At 44.6% G+C, this 20,481-nt stretch overlaps 1 protein-coding gene across 2 annotated transcripts in view; it reads right to left on the bottom strand.

Annotated features, from left to right (window-relative positions):
* DNTT (DNA nucleotidylexotransferase) overlaps positions 1-10,877 on the bottom strand; it is a 32,818-nt gene extending 21,941 nt beyond the window's left edge. Inside the window, exon 1 of one of the 2 annotated variants that reach the window (XM_070609377.1) lies at positions 10,580-10,877. In XM_070609377.1, the coding sequence (XP_070465478.1) occupies positions 10,580-10,782 (203 nt within the window). In that variant the 5' untranslated portion in view covers positions 10,783-10,877. The remainder of the gene's footprint in view (positions 1-10,579) is intronic. The other variant, XM_070609372.1, reaches the window with a different exon arrangement.
* Positions 10,878-20,481: the final 9,604 nt, after the last annotated feature.

Consider the following 20,481-nt stretch of genomic DNA (forward strand, 5'->3'; position numbering starts at 1 on the left):
GGGCATCCAAGAGAAAAATAGAATTCTATTCTCTCCTTCTCTTCCTTGACTTCCTCTTCTTCTCCTGTTTTTGATTGACTCTGGATTCATTAGGTATTTTTTGGTTCACTGATATATTCACAGCCCTAGGTTCTTTGCAGTGGTGGTGGTGGTGGTGGTGGCGGGAGGGAGTTGGGGGCCAAAGAGGAAAAAGGAAGTTTCTGGACGTTAGTATCTTATGTGAAACAGATGGTTAAGATATGACCAGACATGAGGCATGGACAAGATCTGCAAGTGGTGGGTAAAGAAAAGAGCTGAGTGTGAGCTGGGAAGGGCAGCATGGCTTTGTGGAAAAGTGGGATTTGTGTCCAACTTTGATGGATGGGGAGGAATAAGCTACCTGGAAGGCAGCACTTTGGGCCCCCTGGAAGAAAAGCTTCAGAGGCTGGAAGGAGAGGGCGGAGAATGGCCTGGATTGGAGTGAAGAGTTCACGTTGGGAAGTGGTTGTAGATGTGGCTGAGTTGGTAGGGGCAACCTGGTTGAGGAGGTTGGATCTTATTTTCTGGGATTGTGGAACCTGTGAAGGCTTTTGTGAGCAGGTCATTGATAGCATTACTGTGTTTTTTAAAAAGACTGATTTGGTACACGCAATGAGAGAGATGATAGGGAGGGTAGGGGAGCTACTTAGAGGAATGAAACAATGGACTACGTGCGAGATGATCTTAACCTTGGTGCTTATAGCACTCAGAAGGAAGGCAAAGGAGACATATGGTGAACCTCTGGCTCAGTTCACCTATAAAAGGTTAAGTGGAGAATAGAGTCAAATATTACTCCAGTGTATGTATCCCAGTAAAGTAATAGCACTTTTGGTAGAAATAGGGATTTAGGAAGTTGTGTCTCTTTGGGGGAAGGGGTTGGGGAGTGGAACTGAAGTTTATTTCAGGCATGCTGCATTTGAAGGACGGCAGGAGATCCAGATGAGACCCTCCAGTTGACAGCGGGATGTGAGGCTGGCGCTGGGAGAGAGATGGGGCTAGAGCTCAGAGCTGAGACCATCCAGTGGCAGGATGGGCAGCAGGCCCAAGGAGGAATGAGTTGTGATAACATAACATTTGACTAGAGTCTAAGGAAGAAGAACAGCTGCTTCTCCATTCTAGGTCCGTGCACTTCAAAAATCATTTATAATAAACTTTTGAAAGGTTGTTTATGTGAAGACTTTAAGAAGACAACAAAAGGACTAATAGGGCTACATAGGAAGTGTTATTCCAGCTGTATTTCTGCCCTTTGGAGGGAAAATTTATTATGATATTATTATTTATTATAACATAATATTTATTATTAATATAAACAGGGTTTTGTCTAAACCTCAGAGGGCAAAGGGTATGCTGAGGAGGAACTTTGGAGCTCAACTTCCAAATTCAGGCCCCCCGCCATCCACTCTCATGCCACCCCCACCCCCACTACCTCGTCACCCGGGAGTCCTGGGAAAATGGGGGAATGTCTGAGTTCACAATAATAATAAAGCACACACAAAAACAAAAAAATCAAACAAACAAAACCTCGTCAGCCGCTCACACGGTGCTACTCACAGTTCAGTACTGCTTGTCACTGGTTCCTGCAAGGTCAGTGCAGAAATTGAAAGTAAGCATTCAGAAACTCTAATTGCAATTTGACACCACCAAGCAGTTTATTGTGTGTTTGTTTTTTAATATAAGCAGTGGTCTGCAACACAGTTTTTGAAAACTGGTCCTTCACCACAAATAACCTGAGAAACGTTGTTTAGAGAGTAGTCTCTCTTCTGGCCCGGTCTGTATTTCCCATCTTCTCTGTTGCCTGAGTTTGGCTGACGCTCTCCTCATGGCCACCTAGATCTGGACTACAATGTGCTCCTGGTGTTGGGCTTGTCAGGTGCCCTTTGCAGGCTGTTCACGGTCTCTGACAGTGCATCTGTTTGCTTGCAGTTCTGAGCCCTCAGCAGCAGCAGCACTGGGGAGAGTCACTGCCTCCAGTGTGTTCTGCTGACGAGTTCTTACTGCTGTGTTGTGGCAGCTAGTTGTCTATTTGCTGGTACAGGGGTTTTCTCTCTGCTCTGTGCACTCCAATGTTAAAATATTGAAAATAGGGGCCGGCCCCGTGGCCAAGTGGTTAAGTTTGTGCGCTCTGCTTGGGCAGCCCAGGGTTTCGCTGGTTTGGATCCTGGGCACGGACATGGCACCCTCATCAGGCCACGTTGAGGCAGCATCCCACGTGCCATAACTAGAATGACCCACAACTAAAATATACAACTATGTACTGGGGGGATTTGGGGAGAAAAAGCAGAAAAAAAAAAAGAAGATTGGCAACAGTTGTTAGCTCAGGTGCCAATCTTTTAAAAAATATATATTGAAAATAATATCGGAATAGGACTATGTGCTGGACACTGTGATAGGCACATTTCATACTTTGCCTCCTTTATTGTCAGTAATACTGTGAGATCAGTTTTATCACCCCCATCTAAAAATGAGAAAAGAGAGCCTTGGAAATGTTAAAAATTCACCCAGCTGATAATTGGCAGAGCGGGGATTTGATCCCAGTTCTACTTCAGTCCAAAGCTGGACTGTACGGTGGACCACACTGAGCTAACCCACCGGAACTCTGTGCTTCTTCCACGGCGGAGGAGGGAGCTGCTTCTTTTTGCAGAAGGAATAACTTCTGGACGGGTATCATAACACTAAAAAGCCCTGATTCCCTCCCAAGGACAGAAATAGAGCTACAATGACACTTCCTATACAATGCTATACTCACCGTCCCTGCTGCTGCCACATAGAATTTGTGTTTTGGTATTTTATGTCCAATATCATACGGGCTAGGCTAACTAGATTGCAAGCCATGGAGAACCGTCCCAGAAAATCTGAAAGAACGGTTGCCATAGCTGCACACCAAGATGGAAAGCCACAGGGAGGCTGTCAGGCCCTCTGAACTCTGGGTTTTGCCTAAACCTCAGAGGGAAGCAGGTGGGCTGAGAAGGAGCCCCGGGGCTCATCTTCCAAATTCAGGCCCCTCACCAACCCTCTTACCACCCCTGCTCCACCACCACTCTCTCTTCAGCTAGGATTTCTCTAGACAGAGCCCTGCCTCTAACAGAGACATCCAGAATGCCTGGGAAAGCGGGGGAGGGGTACTGTAAAGCAATCAGCAAATAAGATAACATGCAGGCATCCACAAAGGAACAAGACTAAAGAGAAATATTCTGGACTACCAGAAAAAATAATAAACACACATACTTACTGAATCCTCACAAGAGTCTTATGAGGTGGACAATATCATTTCGGATGAGAAAGCCATGGCTTGCAGAGGTCACATGAAGTCAGCATTGAATCCCAGGTGTGCATGACTCAAACAATCTCTCAACGTTCTACCGGCCTGTGGTTAGACCCCTGGGGGAGGTTTTGTTTAAGTATTTTTTTATATTTGCCCATTTTCTGTCGTGAATCATCTATCATCACTTTTTTACTTAGGGGAAAAAGTACACACGAATGCCATTTTCAAGGGCAAATAAACCTGGGGCTGGGGCTGAGGTAGTGTCTGCCTTGCCCTGGAGGCCCGGGCTCTCTTCTTATAGTAAAAGTGAGAGGAAGATTCAGGCAACCGCCCCCACCCTCTTCCAAAGACCCCAAGGCACTGCTGAGACAGCTGTTCCTGAAAGACCACTGGATTCAATTCTTTGAGTGCACCTAGTTTCTTGGCCATGACCAATTAATAATGTCTTGACCTATGTTTGGGAGGCCTTGAGCCAATTATAACTGGGATTCGTGCCTCAGCTTTCCACAAGGAAAAAGATTCAGGGTCCTCTCCTTTGCCTAGTGCTGAACTGAAATGTGCTTGGCTTGGTCCTTTGCATCCCTGAGGGCAGGGACAGTGTTCTAATCTGGCTGGTTATAATCTTGGTTCTAGTCATGCCTGGTGCCCAGCACGTGGCCAGAATCATAGTAATGGTCAATAGACAGACCACTGGTAGAATGAACAAATGAATTGATTAATCAATATCCGTAAAGGAATGCTTCTTAAACTCTAGTGTCTACCAGAGACACCAAGGAAGCTGGGTTAAAATTCAGATGCCTGGGTCCTATTACCTAAGGCCCCAGAATATGCATTCTGACAAACTTCCTTGGTGATTCTGACATAGTCAGTCAGTTCTAGTTATCTATTGGTGCACAACCAACTATCCCAAAATGGCTTTAACAAAGCAAAGATTTTATTGTATCACAACATTTTGGTTCAGGAGTTCAGGCAGCTCAGCTGGGTGATCCTTCGGTTCAGTATGGTGCTGAAGGATGTGCTGATACTCCATACGGCTCTGCATGTCTGGTAACTCGGCAGGCATGGCTGGGAGGCTGGGCTCTGCCGCATCTCTCAACCTGAGCACCTTTATGCGGCATCTCTCAGAGGGGGCTCAACCTTCTTACACAAGGGATCTAGGGAACAGCAGAAGCCACAGGGCCTTTTATGACTCAGCCTCGAAAGTCACATAGTGTCAGTCTATTGGTTGAAGCAGTCACAAGCCCTCCCAGATGCAAGGGAAGGGAAAATAGTTCCTGTCTCTCCATGGGAGCGACCGTATTTTAAACCCCACAACCGAGAGCCCCACCTTGAGAAACACTGCTGTAGAGAAAGCTCTCTCTCTAACTGCCGCACGCTGGACTTGGGCTCAATTACAGCAATGCTTCCCAAGGTGGTACTCGTTTCTCTGCAGCTATTTGAGATAATTTTAGCAGGTACACAACTAAACACTTAAAAAGCATCTATGTTTATTTCTAGGTACATTTTTAAATTATGCATGTCAGACCCATGGTTTTTATGGGTTTCATGGTTTTTATATTATTCTTCAGAAAAAGGTTACATTATTTTTAACAATTCATTTTAGGGACAAGTAAAGGAAACACATTAAGTACATAGTAACATGTGTGGCAAAAGATATTATAAGATTTATGAATATGGCACTCAGATATCTGGAAAGCCCTTATGAAGCTAACTAAAAAATGAGTTCTGAATTTTTTTCTCTGCTCCCCGTATCCTCGTTCTTCCTGTCTTTCTTTTCCTAACTGGTCCTGCCTTTCAGTTTAATTAGAAAAATTCTCCACGAAGAAAGAGGCAGCCACCCTTCTTTGCCTGGAGACAGACCAATCTGACTTCCCCAGTCCTCAGGGATGGTCATCAGCTTTTATCTTTGTCTTTAAAATGGTTTTCTTTCTCTGGAGAAGTCGTTCCTGAGTCTTCCTATCTGATGTAGGGCTTATTTTGTAAATAATGACTTTAAATAGTAATTTACAGTTAAAGTGAGTTATTCACCGTTTAAAAAGCCTCCTGCCAATTTCCCTTAGCAACTGATCTGTTTCAGAATCCACAGCAGTTTCATTTGGTTTTGTCCCACACTCTTTCCAGCACCAGTAAAGACAGGTTTCTATTTCTAGCCCCGGTATATTTAAGACTGAGAGGCTCTGCTCTGATTCTTTGTCCCGCCTTAAATGGGATCATAAACATTTTCATTAATTTAAAGTCCACAAAATTTTGAAATTAAAGTGATTTGGACCAAAGCAGGACTAAAGTTTACATTGTATTCGCTTGAATTTATAAAAATAAAGTCCTTATTATTTTGCTGATTACAAAAGTAATACGGGTGCATTGTAGGAAAAAATTTTAATTAGAAAAATTAATCTTGGTAATCACAAGTTCCCTTGGCTGGGTTCACGTTCACCAGCTAAATCATTCTTTGAACGGATATTTTCTGAAGCCTACAATGTGTAAGAAAATTGTCAAAGGTCCGAGGGTGAGGTCTACACAATGGCCCAGATGATGCCCTTGTCCTTGTGGAGTCAGGAAGGGCCAACTGATGAGAAGAGGAGCAAAGCTAAGTGGGAGAGCTGCGGGCCAACCCTAGGCCATGGGCCACAGCTGTGTTCCGGGGAGGAAGTTTACTGGAGGGGGCTTCCGGGGATCTTAGGTCTTAGACACAGAGAGGTGAAGGGAGAAGGGATTCAAGCTGGGAAAAAAACACGAAGAGAAACCAGTGAAGATGTGTTTGGACTCTGGACCCGAAAGGGGCCTAAAATGGGCTCGTTCAACATTGTATTTTCTAGAGCAGGTAACTTACCCTTTTCATCCGGTGTTCAGTTTATTTTGCAAACAATGACTTTTAATATTTTGATTTTAAACACCAGCAATTTGAAGTGATAGAACATTGTCAGAGATAAACAAAGCTGGCCACTAGTTAAAGCAGTAAGGATAGATTTTATTTAGTAATAACTATTGCAAGAAGCAGGAGGGTCCAGCACCAATGGAGCTTAACTTCAAAAAAACAGAAGACAGGAGACCTTTTAAAGGCTGCGGTCTGCTAAGGAAAAGGCACTGAGGGGCATCAAGGGGGGTTAGTCCATGTGACCAGGCCACCTGGATTTGCTAATTGGCACTTATTCAGAGGAGAAACAAATTTCTTGAATCTTTATGACAGGAGGCAGTGGTGCAAGTTCGAGCAGGCTCCCACTCAAGTTAGGTCCTTCACCTTCCCACAGAGACTGGGAGACAGTTGTATCCTTGGAAAGCCTACTATTCAAAGAGCCAGCTCGCAGTCCTGGAGAAGATAGTTCTGGGTGATTAGAAGATCTACATCTCAAAGAGGCAGGAAAAGGGTTTATAATGACAAGGTTTCTAATGCAACTGCTTTAAGAGGGGGTTCAGGGGCCCATCTGCCTATTGCCAGGTCTTGACCGAAACAAGCAGTGAATTCTCCTGGCAGCCTTGAGCTTTCTCAAGCGGGCATTTTAAGGGGGCCATCCTAGAGACACAGCCTTAAGCTGCCGGAAGCCATGCTAGAGTTTGGTCAAGGAGAGAGTCTTTATCAACATTCAGGTGAAAAAACCATGGATTTTACTACCATGAGTTACCTTGGGACTTTGGAGACAATGGTTTTGGGATAATGAGTGGAGCAGAAGCCACATTTCAATGTTACATGGTGGAATGGATGGAAAGCATGAGCAGGCAGATTAGATATAACTAAACCAAAATAACATAAGAAGGCTGGAGGTAGAGGGTTGGGTAGGAAAATATTTTTAAAAATATTTAAAAAAGGAAGACTAGTTCATACTTGAAAAATATATTGTGCTATCTTCTAATTCTAGTGAGAACAGTGGTACAATTCCCCTGATTGTAAACTCCTTGCTTTCAGGGCTCATGTCTTCTACTATTTTGTGTCTCCAGAACCTGACAAATACTGTGCAGAGTGGGTACTAACAGAACCCTTTATTTGTGACACTACAATGGTATATCTTGCTTCCATCAAAGACAATGGCTTCCAAAGTACCTTTGTAGACAAATGGTGGATGTCCAGGCGGGACAGAAGTATCATCTGGTGGGTTTCTACTGCTTGAACAGCAGAACTGAGCCAGTGTTAAACTGCTGGGTGATGTACCCCTGGACAGTCATCCTTCTTAGCCACAGCTCTCTCTTCATCATCAAAGATTTGGGTCAAGACATACAGAGTAGCTTTAGCTAATGTGTTCATAGAGAAGGGTTGACGACAGGTCAAGTGTTAAAATAGCTCCAAGTACTGAAACCAAGGATGAAATAAGAACGTGACAAGTGCTAGATTCCGATCCTTCTCTAGCTTGTCCTAGATAACTCCAAGATTATGAAGTTGCTTTAAAATTTAGCACATTGACCACGGAAAAAAATTCAGTATCCTTTTCATGGATGTGCAAAAATGCCTCAAAGGACTTGACACATCCACTGATTTATATTTAAGAACCAGCTTCCTGTGGCACATTGAATAGCACATCTTTTGTAATATAACTATTAGTGAAACCCCATCCAAATATAAGGACACAGTGCGCACGTGCTGGAGAATAGTCTGACGCATTCAGGTACACCACTTCTAAGCTGTGGGTTCGGGCCCAGGTGAAATAGGAGTCAGACTTTTCCTCAAATGTAGTTCTCCTGGCAGCCAAAGAATGTGCCAGGGACTATGGCGATGGCTGCTTATTTTCAGAGCATATTATTTTTCTTAGCTCCTCTTTCTTTGAATCTTTTATACTAGAAAGGGGAAGTGTAGCCTTCACTATTGAGAAGCATCCTTTTTTTAAAAAAACCAAATTTATTTTTGTTTTTTAAATGTATGCTTACTGTGAAAACTTTGGAAAACACAGAGAATAAAAGCAGCCATAATCCCTCCCTACCACCCACTTCCCCCCAAAATAACCACTTATGACATTTTGATGGGTTTCCTTCCTGTCTTTGTTCTATTTGTTTACATTATTTGACCTAGTTCATATTGTGGAGACAGATTCCTCTCCTTAGGGTTTTGCTAAAGGTCAATGGAGCCAGCTAATTAACAAGAAAACAATCACGCGTTACATTTGTATAACTGTCTTACCAAAGCACATTGACATCCGTCCTCGTTTGGGGATCACATCAGACAGACTGGATCATTTATCAGGAAATTAAGATCTGGGTTGGGGGGGGGGGTCTTCCCCCACACCACATGGCTGGGAGGGGTCAGAACCAGAATTTAAGGTCTGTAGACTTCTCATCTAGAGATTTTCCCCTACAATCATTTCCATTGTCCTTTCCAATTAAAGTCTATCTATCTCTATGTACAGAAATTCTGTTTGAGAGCTAGGACTTCTACTTCCTGTGGTTTATTTTTGTGCCAGAGAACACATTTGTATTTAATGTGTCTTCTGAGCTGCCAGCCTGGGAACTTTGCCACCATCGCACGCACTGCAGCAGCTTGCTCACGGTGCACCAGTTTCCTCTGTCGCCTGAGCAGCTGGGCTTGGTCCCTGGCAGCAGGCATCTGGGGCACAGAGCTGCCTCTTAGGCTGTCTTGTCAAAAGAAGAAACTTGCCTCCCATCGTCTCCCCAAGTACCTGCCTCAGCCACCACGTGTGTATTTGTAGCTGTGCTGGTAACTAAACCAGTCAGCCCCTGCTGGGAGTATGGACATTTCAATAGAGAGCTTTCTATGTAAGTGGTACCTTGACCATCTGGCTCGCACCTTCCTGCCTAGCCCTTGCCAAATTTCTCTACCACAAAAACCAGTTCCGTATTTGCTAAGGTTTTTAATTTCTGCTTTTCAAACTTTTGGTTTTGACCTCTTTACCTATGTCGTCTTTTCCCCCCTAATGCCAACATTTTCTGTAAGTCTGTAAGATTAGGCAGACTTAATTAGATGAAATCTACAGTTTCATGGAAGGGAATATTAACAGTAAATTAACTTTTGTTTTCCTACGCATAATCTCATCAGATCCTCAAATCATTGAGATTTTGGGTTTAACATCCCAAATGAGATAGGCGGTTAAAAAGAAAAAAAGAGGCAGGGGGCGGGGTTGCGGGGTAAGGAGGCGTGTGAAGAGAAATCAGATGGGAGAGAGACCATGTGAGACTGAGGAATTTCTGAATAGAGCATTGTAGTAACAAAATAAAATGTTCCTGTGACACTGACGCTTCACATGAATTATGAATGTCGTGAAAATTATCTTATCTGATTATTGATGTTTGACATATATTTCTCTTGCAATTTGAAGCTATTTCTTCAACAGAAAACTCAGTTTTATTTTTAAATATCAAAATATTTAAATATTTTAAATATTATTAAATTAAGAATTTATTTTCATATAGAATTCTTAGAGTTTTTCTGAAAAAATTATGGTCAGCCTATTCTTTGGACACTCAAACCAGCCAACTGCCTTAGTCGTCATTCTTCATTCATGGCAAGCCCCCGGCAGTTATGTTTGGAACTATTTATGTCAAAGTTCTAATACCATTTGTCTCTGGATTTTGCTTTGTTTTCTCTTCTATCTGTTTGAGACCAGTGAAGAGCTCATATGGCAATTAGAAAAACAGCAAGGCTAGTTGCTGGGATGTGAGTGGGTTTGTGAATGAGCCAGTCTTGGTGGCCCGAATAGTGGCTTCAACCGCCTTCTTGTCTGGGCTCTGATCTCATCACTCTCAGCATGACGTTTGTCACCCCTGGACAGAGCTGTCCCTGAATCCTTGAGCAGCATCCCTCTCTCTACAAACCCCACTGCTCTTCAGAAAAGGTTGATCAAGGCCTGCGGCATTTGCGTGACTGTGCTGAGCCAGCCACAGTCACTCACGCTAGCCCGCCACGGACGCTGGTCACCTCAGCACAACCAGATGTTACCATAAGAGTCAAGCAACCAAACTATTCTTTCTGCTTCAAAGTAGTAGAAATTTTTTGATGGAACTCAGCGGTGTTTTGTTCAATTTGGTCAAGAATGAAATCGAGTGATTTCAGCATTGAATTTTCCAAGCAGGTTTCTATTTATCATCCCTAAATACCTCATCTCAATAGTGGAAGGCAAAAAAAAAATTTTGTACCTTATTTTTTGGTGCCAACTAATTTCCATATAATGGCCTTCAGTCCCCACTCATCTTACTTGCCTTAACTAATTGCCTCAAATTTGTTCTTTGATTTCAAGCCTGTTCTCCCAGTGGGAACACCACCTCTTCCAGATGTGGAAGAAAACATAGGTTTCTTGGGTCCCAAAGAGTCTGTTCACAAAAGCCCTGCTTTTTCACAAGGTGGAATCAGTGACATCTTACCTGAGCTCATTTTCAACCCTGAATCCTTTCCTTCGGGCCAGCTCCATGAGGAAGGCTCTGCGGGTGGTTCCCATTTTCTTCTCCAAAATGAAGAGGACCAAATCTCGGAACTTGATGTCATGAGGAGGGGAGGCCATTGAGGTACTCATCTGCCTGGGTCTCTTCTTCCGAGGGCTCGAGTGGGCCATTTGAAACGGATCCATGGGAAGAGGCTGCTGCTGCTTCTGGCTGTGCCATCAAGTGGTGTCTCCAGAAGCGAGGGAGGGCCTGCCCCTCCTTCATGAAGAGCTTTGATGTCATCTTACTGGCAGACTCTGAAGCCAGGGCAAGGCTTCCTGGGCTCTGCCCTGGCGACAGCTTCCTGCTGAAGAGCACTGGGGAATTTCTATCTCTGTTCAGTTCATTTATTCCATATGGAGATCACAATGGAAACAGTAAATTAACTTTTGCTTTCCTATGCATGATCTCGTCAGGTCCGCAGAATGACCTTGTGAGGAAGGTAAGGAAGCTTCATTGCTCCCATGTTATTTATTTATTTATAAATTTGTTGAGGTCCTTTTTTGTCTTTTTTTTTTTTTAATCCCTTTTTAACCTCCCAACTCCCTTTCCTTCTCTATTTCTCATAGACAATCATTACAATACATTGGATTTCTATAGTTTGCATGAGTGTTATGCGTTGTGTGTGGTTGTTTTGATTTTACATAAATGGAACTGTTATATTTCTCGTTCTGCTGATCACCTTTCTTTCACTCAGAACTGTGTTTTTAGATCCATCCGCACTGCTCTGTGTTGTAATCTGTTGCCTCTAATTGCTCCATCATATTTCATGGTGGACACTTTAACTATGTTGGTGCTTTTTTTTTTTTTTTTTGCTGAAGAAGATTTGCCCTGAGCTGACATCTGTGCCAATCTTCCTATATTTTGTGTGTGAGTGGCTGCCACAGCATGGCCACCAACCAGTGGTGTAGGTCCGTGCCCAGGAACCGAACTTGCGCCGCTAAAGTGGAACAAGCTGAACTTAACCACTAGGCCACTGGGGCTGGTCCTGTTGGTGCATTTTTTAAGTGAGGAAACCAAGGCTCAGGTAGTTTACTCAAGACCACAGAATAAGGGGCAGAGCCAGATCTTCAGTTTTGGTCTTCGGGCTCCAAATGCTATATTTCTCAGCTTTTTCGGGGGAGTAAAGGTTGTCTGGAGAGTAGTCTATTATATAACTCTAAAAGTGATCTTTTGGGATGGAATAGGATGATCGTTAGATGAGAACTACTGCCATAAAGAGACATTTTCATAACTTTATGTGCCAAATATAATTAGTGTCTTTCATCAGTACACTTGATAAATCCCATTTCCTGAGCATCTCCTGTGTGGCCAAGGTAAGCACCGACCAGCTGTGACGGACTGAATCCTCATCACACCACTGTCTGGTAGGTACAAGCATCCGCATTTGGCTAAATTACTTGCTTAAGTTCACCCAGCTAGTAAATGGTCACAAGCAGGAAATGATTGAGCTAGAACTTGAAGTCAGATCTGTCGGATTTTAAAACCTGTGATCTTAACTCCCAAGACGCCTTCCTCTATATGTGTCTTCCCCAGTAACGAATCTGAGCTCTGCTTACCCGCTCTGCCATATTGTCTGAGAATTTTGCTTCCTCCAAAAGCAGATGAGCTCCTCATTACAACAGCAGGGGAGGAATTAGGTGACAGCTGCCTTCAAGCAAAGCTGTGATGTTCAAGAGAGTAAGATCAAAAATCTTCAGGTGGAACTTGTAGAGAATAGATTTTAACTCTCTGTGAGGAAGAACTTTCTATTACCTAGAGCTGTCTAAACATAGAGAGACACTGCATTGTAGAGTGGGGTGTTACAGGTCAGGAAAAGTGTTCAAATGGAGTCCAAACAACTGTTGATTGAAATGGTACAGGAGAGATTCAGACATCTGGTAGGGACCTTCATCCAGCTCTGCCATTCCAGCATGCTGTGACTGCTTGCTCAAGATCAAAATCTGGGCCTGAGCGCCCATTTTGGCCCTCGCTATTAGGCGTTTGGTTACTGAGTGCTGAATGTCTCATGTGAGAACGCAGTCTTAACTACCAAGTGGCCCCACAACATGGGGCAAGCAAAAGATTCCGGGAGGAGTCTGGGCTTGTTGTGCTCATCCCCATGAGATGGCCAGAGGAAAAACCGGTGTGTCACCTGAATGGTAAAGTGGACGGAGACCTACGGAGACATGGCTAAGAGCTCAGGCTGTGATGTCAGGCTGCCAGGACAAATCTCATCTCCATTGCTTTGAAGCTGTGACTTTGAGCAAGATGCTTTACTTCTCTAAGCCTCAGATTTCCCATCTAAAATGAGAGCTAGCTGAGGTAACCCACAGAACCTCTGAGCAGAGGGCTTGGCACAGAGGAAGCACTTTAAATAAAAGCCATTTGGTAATAATCTGGTGTTTTGTTTTTAGGGAAGTCCCAGTTTGATGTGAAATCAGATCTATATGTTTTATAAAACTATTAAGTTATCAAAGCATTATATTAACCAATGTCTTATTTAATTTGCTTTGAATTACTGGTATTGAAAAGATTACCAACAAAAATTAAAAATGCGATGATGCCTGTCTCATTTTTAGGCCATTGTCTCTCAGCTCCAAATCTACCGTTCTGTGATGGGCTGGCTCTATGAGGTTGCGGCTGGGACTGTGCAAACCCCATCTTTCTTGTCAGCCGGCTCCATGTTAGGCTCTGCCAGTAGGGGGCACTAGAGGGAGATTGCGAGACTGGAGAGAGGAGAAGGACTTGCTCCTTTTGGTCAGCTTGCTGATACCATCAGGGTCTTCTCACTAATGGTTCTTCACTTTGGCAGCCGTGGTTGCTTCCAATCTCCAGCTTTTCTTTTTAACTTTTTTTTTTCCACAACCAGGCGTAGCCCCATCACCCCTTTCAGAGCCACCAGTACCAGCCAGGAACATCTTTTCAGAGGTCCGAGTCCCAGCTCTGCAGGGATTTTCCTAGGAACTCCTACAGGCGACTGACAGCACCCCATCCTCAGAGATCTCTTTTCCGGCTCCATGGGGACTCCTGCTCCAAACTTGCAGGTTTCAACAATTCCAACTCTGTTCTTCTGTTCCCCAAGCCTCCAGCGTGGGACGTGCGTCCTGCAGTTACTCTCTCTGGGTTATCTCAGTGTTCTTGTTTTGCTTTTTAGCCTTCCGATGCCTGTCAAACCAATGCCCTATATTAAATTCTTTTCGTCGAAATTCCTAGTGTGCTTTCCTTCTACCTGACTGGACCCTGACTGATACACTGTCCAATTAAAGTGAAGTGTAGAGAATAGGGACGCCCCTACACTGCTGGAGACATACACTTTCTGAAGGGAAATTTGACAACAGTGTGAAAAAGTCTTTAAGGTGTCCAAATCATTTGACCCAGCATTTCTATTTTTTTAGGAAAGAGAGACACATAAAGATGAATGCACTAAGATGTGCATCACAACACTGTTTGTGCAGAAGAGACTTAAAACAACATGAAAGTCCTGTAACAGGGGAGTGATAAAGCATAACAGAACATTATGCAGCCGCTAAAATCATGTCAGATGAGAAAATTCAAAAACACGGGTAAATGTTCATAATCTAATAATTGTAAAATCAGTTTACAAAATAATAGTTACTGTATGACACCAATTTTGACAGAGAAGACTAGAAAGATATGTGGCAAGTCCAGCATAATAGTGAATATCACTGATTGTTGGGTTTATGCATGATTTCTATTTTTGTCTTTGTGCTTTTCTGTATTTCAGAAGTTTTCCATAATAAGCATGAATTAGTTTGTAACCATGAAAACAAATTATTTTTTAAAAATTAACTTGAGGGGCTAGCCTGGTGGTGTAGCAGTTAAGTTCACGTGCTCTGCTTTGGGGGCCTGGGGTTCACAGGTTTGGATCCTGAGTGTGGACATACACAGTGCTTGTCAAGCCGTGCTGTGGAGGCGTTCCACATGCAAAATAGAGGAAGATTGGCACAGATGTTAGCTCAGGGCCAATCTTTCTCCCCAAAAAATAAAAATTAAAAATAAATAAATAAATAAATAAATAAATAACTGAGATGGCAGCATGTGGACTTGGTGAAAAGCTATGATTCAAAGGCAGTAAGTTTGCTCTGAACAAGCCAAACAGCAGTTGAGCACGTTTTCTGATAGTGACAGCACAGGGCTGAGGAACAAATGCTTTTATATTTTATGTAAAAGTCATATCTCACTGCCAGGCAAGACTCCACTGAAGTGGGCCTCCTGCGCTGAGGGATGGAAGGGGCTGTGCAATTCTGCCTGGTTTTGATAACTTACTGAAGCTAACTCTGGGGAGGGAGTTTGTCCTGCCTCACAGGGTCCTTTCCGATGATGTCATGTGACCTGTGCTAGGATGACAGTTGTGAGAGCTGAAGCCACTGTCATGGCTTGGTGAAGGGAGGTGTGAACCCCTCAGCCTTCCCTTAAAATGCATCTGAGGACACCAAAGCCTCATTGTTGTTTCAGGAATTAAATTAAATCATGCTCATGAAAGTGCCTTGAACATCATGAAACACTATAGAAAGATCAGTGTTCTTGTTCCCATTGGCTGTGCTGCTAACGGCAGGAGTTAATTAATTTCTTCTCACTGAACCATCATTTTCTGGTTCCACGCTGAGCACACTGTTGGTCCAGTATATGGGTCAGTAACCCTGAAATCTCAGCGGCTTCACACGACAAAGTTTATTTTCTCTCATGCTATGTGTAGGTGGAGGGTTCTGCTCCATTCAAGCCTCAGGCTGATGGAGGCTTCATCTTTTTGAACCTGTACCACCTGGACTATGAGGCAGTCTTGGTCACTGTGGCAGGGAAGAGGGCGCTGGGAGGTCTTGTACCGGCAATTAAATGCTTTGTCTCAAAAATGATACCCATTACTGCTGGTCATAGCCCATTGGCAAGAACCAGTCACATGGTGCCACCTAACTGCAGCAGGGGAAAGAGAAACTCAGGGGAGCACATGGATCTGGGGGAGCATTCCTGTTCCTGCCATGCCCAGGATCACTAAGTGCTGGCCGATGATAGTGGGGACTCCCAGTCAAGGGGTGTCACTGCCTCTGCACGAAGCCTGGGGGCAGAGATGAGTGAGGACCAGACCCTGCTCTTCCTAGAGGAGAAGCTCCAAGAGGAAGGCCACACCCTACGGTGGGCAGGCCATTCTGGGGCCTTCCTAGAATTCCAAGCTCTGGGCATGGTCCTGGGGACAAGAAGATCTGATCCCCCTGAAATACCTCTGTACCAACTGTTCCTCCTCTCAAGCGTCACAGAGGGGAAGGTCCTTTATAAAACGTCAAACGGCTGTCCTAAGTTCGGGTCAGGCGCCCTCCCTGCTCCCACTGTCTTCTGTGCCTCCTTGCCCCTCAGAGCGTGTGTCCTTCTGTGTTGTAAGGCTCTAATCACTGTGCGTAACTTCCCCTGGACTGTAAGTCCTGTTGGAGCAGGAATCGTGTAGGTCGTAATCACCCTTAACGCAGCACCTGTACAGTAGGCACCGGTAAGTGTAGAATAAAATAGAAATCAAATGTAAGTTGATATTATTATTAATATTATTAAGCTTTTATGCTGTTTGGGTAACTATGATATGAATCTTCTGCCACAAAGACCCTTCTCCACCCTACAAGCTCCCAACTAAATGTCTCTTCAATATGAGAAGGATAATACGGTTGTTAAGGAGTCAGACTACCTGAGTTCAACACCCAGACATATATGAGCTGTGTGACCTTGGGCAAGTTACCAAACCTCTCTGTGCCTCAATTTCCTCATCTGTGCAATGGGTCTTATAATGATTTCTACCTTATAGGTGGTTATGAGGACTAAATATGCACTTCAAAGAGTACTGGCGTGCAACAAGTGCTCAGAAGTGCTCATTGTTATAATAGCTCAGTCTCCTTGAACCCCTTGCCTCCATTGCCCCTTCCCTGTGTCCCTACACACTTGAGAGGTAGTCTGTCAGAGTCCTTCCAACCAGCCTTTTGCTTCCCCTAGACTCTTCCAAAAGTGGTGTCAGGCTCACTCAAGAACAGACTGAGGATCTCAATGAGACCGGAGAGGGGTCCTGTGATGGTTCCCAGCAGAGGTTCCAGGGAACGCCAGGTTCTGAAGTGTCCCAGGCGAAACAAATAGTTCGGCAGAGAATTAAGTTTAGAGAAGCCAGACAAACTTTACACAATTTGTGTTAGAACATTAAAGGCTTTGAGAAGCCTTTCAGTAAAGAAACCCGTTTAATTTGTTTAGCCCGATGTATTCCCAATTTGCTTGTATTTTGTTTGTCTGTTTTCTAGCACATTCATAGCACCTTGTTGAACACAAGTGTTGACAGCTACATATGCACTGAGCCTGGGGGCCTGGGGGCTGGGGTTAGACAGGCCTGCTCGCCACCTGCCACTCAGCAGGTGTGTGATCTTGAGCAGGTCCCTCAGCTGGTGGGATTCTCAGCTTCCGATTTGTAAGATGCAGTTACAGCTGACTGCGCTGCATTGTAAGGGATGAATAACACAACATGGACTCACCCGCCTGGCCCCTGTGGGTGCCTGGACCTAGTCTACCCCGACCCTTGCCCTGGCACTCCCGTGTGCTGGCAGACACGCCCAGTGCTCCTGGCTCGGGTAGGTAACGGCAGCTACAAGGAAACAAAGAACGTACCTGGTCAGTGGCTGCCACCCCCACGCTCCTATGCAGGTGCTGCTTTTCTTAGTTTGATACTGATTAGCTTTTCCACTTTGGGTAATATTTGGAACCCGCACGCGTGTTTATTGGTTGTGAGCGTATGGGGCAGGAGAGAAGGCAGGGGTTGCAGGTTTCCCTGCTTCTGGGGAGAAGCGAGCCTCTTCTCATCGACAAACATTATTTTTATCCCCAGGAGCCCTGATGTTCTTCTGTTTCCGTGGATTGGAAGAAGTCAGTTTGAGAGAGCACGCTTCTGCTTCCGGCAGTTTTATTTTCTTTTATATCAAACATCTTGTATCATCTACTCATTTCCAGCTGGAGATCTGGGAACCTTGCCATCCTTGAATGTGCGCGCTGAGTTTTGTTTTGGTTTGGTTTCTTACCGAGCACCAGCTTCCTCTGCTGCCTGAACAGCTGTGTTTGGTTTTTGGCAAGCGTCTCCTGGAGCTTAGAACTGCCTCCCCGGGAAAACTCAAGTTTCTTGAATGACAAAAATCTTGGAAAATTTGCTTCTTGCCGCTGAGAAGTAATCTGTAACCATATATCCTTGATGCTAATAAATACAAGAAAATCCTATATTTTAGTTATAACTTGGGATTCACTTTTGTCCACAAGGGGAGACATAATGGCAAGAACGAGGGAATTGATGAAAACGGCAGCTTATTTGTGTCTTGTAGTTTTTATTCAAAAATATTTATTAAACTCTAGCTGTGCACAAAAGGGTGGGTGAAAGCATGAGCATCAGTCCAGGAGATGAGAAAGAACGGATATTTACCTCGAGGAAGGGTTTGAAGAGGAGCGTCAGGATTTTATTTGCAAAGAATTGGGAGCTGTTGAAGATGTTTGAGCAAAGGCAGAATGTAATAAAATGGTGCCTTAGGAAAATTAATCAGGCAGTAATGAATGGGATGAATTGGAGAGGAAGAGAGAAGGGAAGAAATTAGGAGACAACTGTAACAATCTAGGCATGAGGTAAGCAAAGACTGAACTGGGACGACCAAAGAGAATCTGAACAGAGCCTGAAGAGTGACCAGCCTTGAAGACTGTGCTGTCGGCCGTTGGTTAGCGGGGACTGGGGTCAGCAATGGCTCCAGGATACCCAGGGCACATCCTCCGGTACTGCCAGTACCTGATGATTTCCAAATCTTTGTCTCCAGCCTTTTGTTCTCTCTCGAGTGTCAGACCCATGTAGGTTCTCTTACAGGTCTTACTCAAAATGCCTAAAACAGAACTGTTCATCCTCGCTCCCAAAATTGCTCCTTCGCCTTTCTTTTAATTCTCTCCTTCTCACATGATGGTGTTTCTGAGGTAACCGGTAACATCTCTGTCCTCTCTGGATTACAAACCAGAAGTAAGCACAGGGGTCAGATAGGCAGCCGGGAGCAGGTGAATGTTTAACAACTGGGTCACAAAGTTCCAGAACATTTAAGCTTTGTTTTCGTTAGCTGGCTCTAGCTGGCTTCAACACACCACTGTGACCTGAGTCACTAGATCAGCTTCATTACTAGTAAACTGGAGAATTTGGCTTGATTCTTTAGCTCCTTTCTTTAGGACACCTCTAAGTTAATGGAGAAGTTTATGATATAATCACACGATGAGGATGGAGTAGCCATCATGGTCATCTGTAAAGATGTCAGGCCTTATGAGATGCTTTAACAGCCATCCTCTCGCTCACTCTTCAGAGCATCCTGGAGGATATTTAACTTGCCCCTCTTACAATCTCCTGCTGGAAGAATTTTAAGGGGAGAGGGGAGGGTAGAGGCAGAAATGATGCTCACAGAGCAGGGAGCCTGTCCAGGGTCAGGAGGGGTGGGCCGGAACACTGAGAGCCGACAGCCTGAGGTGGCATTGGGAAGCCATGGAGACATTCCCAGCAGGACAGTGGCAGGAGCAAGTCAGCCTATTGCTGATGTGACAACAGTCTGGAAAGGGGACACCTCGGAGATGCAGAGATCCACAGCTATGAATCCAGCTGGGAAACTACTGCAGTTGGCAAGGAGAGAGCTGATGGAAGCCTAAACTGGGACTATTCAGTGGTTCATTCATTCACAAATATTCATTCTGCAGATACAACGCTCCAGGCACTATTCCACACGATGAGAATACCAGGGAATAAAATAGACTATCCCTCCCCTCGTGGAATTTACATTCTAATCGAGGGAAACAGACAATAAATACAATTAGTAAACCAACTAGAGTAGGCCAGATGGTGCTAAGTGCTATGGAAAGAAAGAAAGGGGATTTGGTGGGGTTGGGCTGGCAGTTTTAACTAACATGTCAGAAGGCCTCACTGAGGAGGTGACATCTATGCAAAGACCTGGAAGAAGCCGATGGCAGGAGGAACGGAGGCTGTGGACTAAGGAGGAGCGTCATAAAGAAACAACTTTAGAAAGAGAGACCCTCACAATCATTTAGACAATGAATTGGAAAACAATAGGATCACAATCAAAATTGTAAAATATATAGAATTAAACTGAATTTGAAGTGTGTTTGATCTTTATGGTTTGAAGAGTCAGTTGAATTTTTCAGTTTTTCTTTACTAGATTTTATGGGGCAAATTTTATGCTATAGTAGGATTTGTAATTGCAGGGTTTTGAGATGGTCTTAGGTCCGAGTGAAGTGAATAGCAAGCAGAGGCTGATAATATGCTTCAAAATTCCCTGATTGCTCCCAGCCCCTTAGGAATGGGTCTTTCCCCCACTCCTGCTATAGACATTTATCACCAAGGTCACCCATACTCCCCTAGTGGATGCTGTGGTGTGCTGCCTAGACCCCCCCTTCAGGACTGAGGCACTCACGTCCTCTCCGGCTGAGCGTGTTGCGAGCTGGTGGCTCACTGCCAGAGGGAGCCACCTGGTCTAAGGTCGGGACCCTCCCTGGGGACAGCTGCATCCAATTACCGGTGGTGGGGGTGGGATGGGTATGAAGGCCAGGCCACCTTGTTTCAAGGGGCAACAACTCTGAATGAGCCCGTTGGCTCCAGAGCATCCTGTGGGATTAGCAGAGGCCTGCGTCACGACTGCCTTGTGGACCAACTGTTCCCTCTACCTAGTCCACTTCCTCCACTCCTCCACAGAAACCAACAATCCCAAGCTCATCCGCAGTAGTCTTCCCGCACACGAATCCCATTTCAGGGCCAGCTTCCCAGGAACTGGCCCTAAGAACACAACTTTGATGCTTATCCTATTTCC

Source organism: Equus przewalskii, chromosome 1, assembly GCF_037783145.1.
Source record: "Equus przewalskii isolate Varuska chromosome 1, EquPr2, whole genome shotgun sequence".
NCBI classification, from domain to species: Eukaryota; Metazoa; Chordata; class Mammalia; order Perissodactyla; family Equidae; genus Equus; species Equus przewalskii.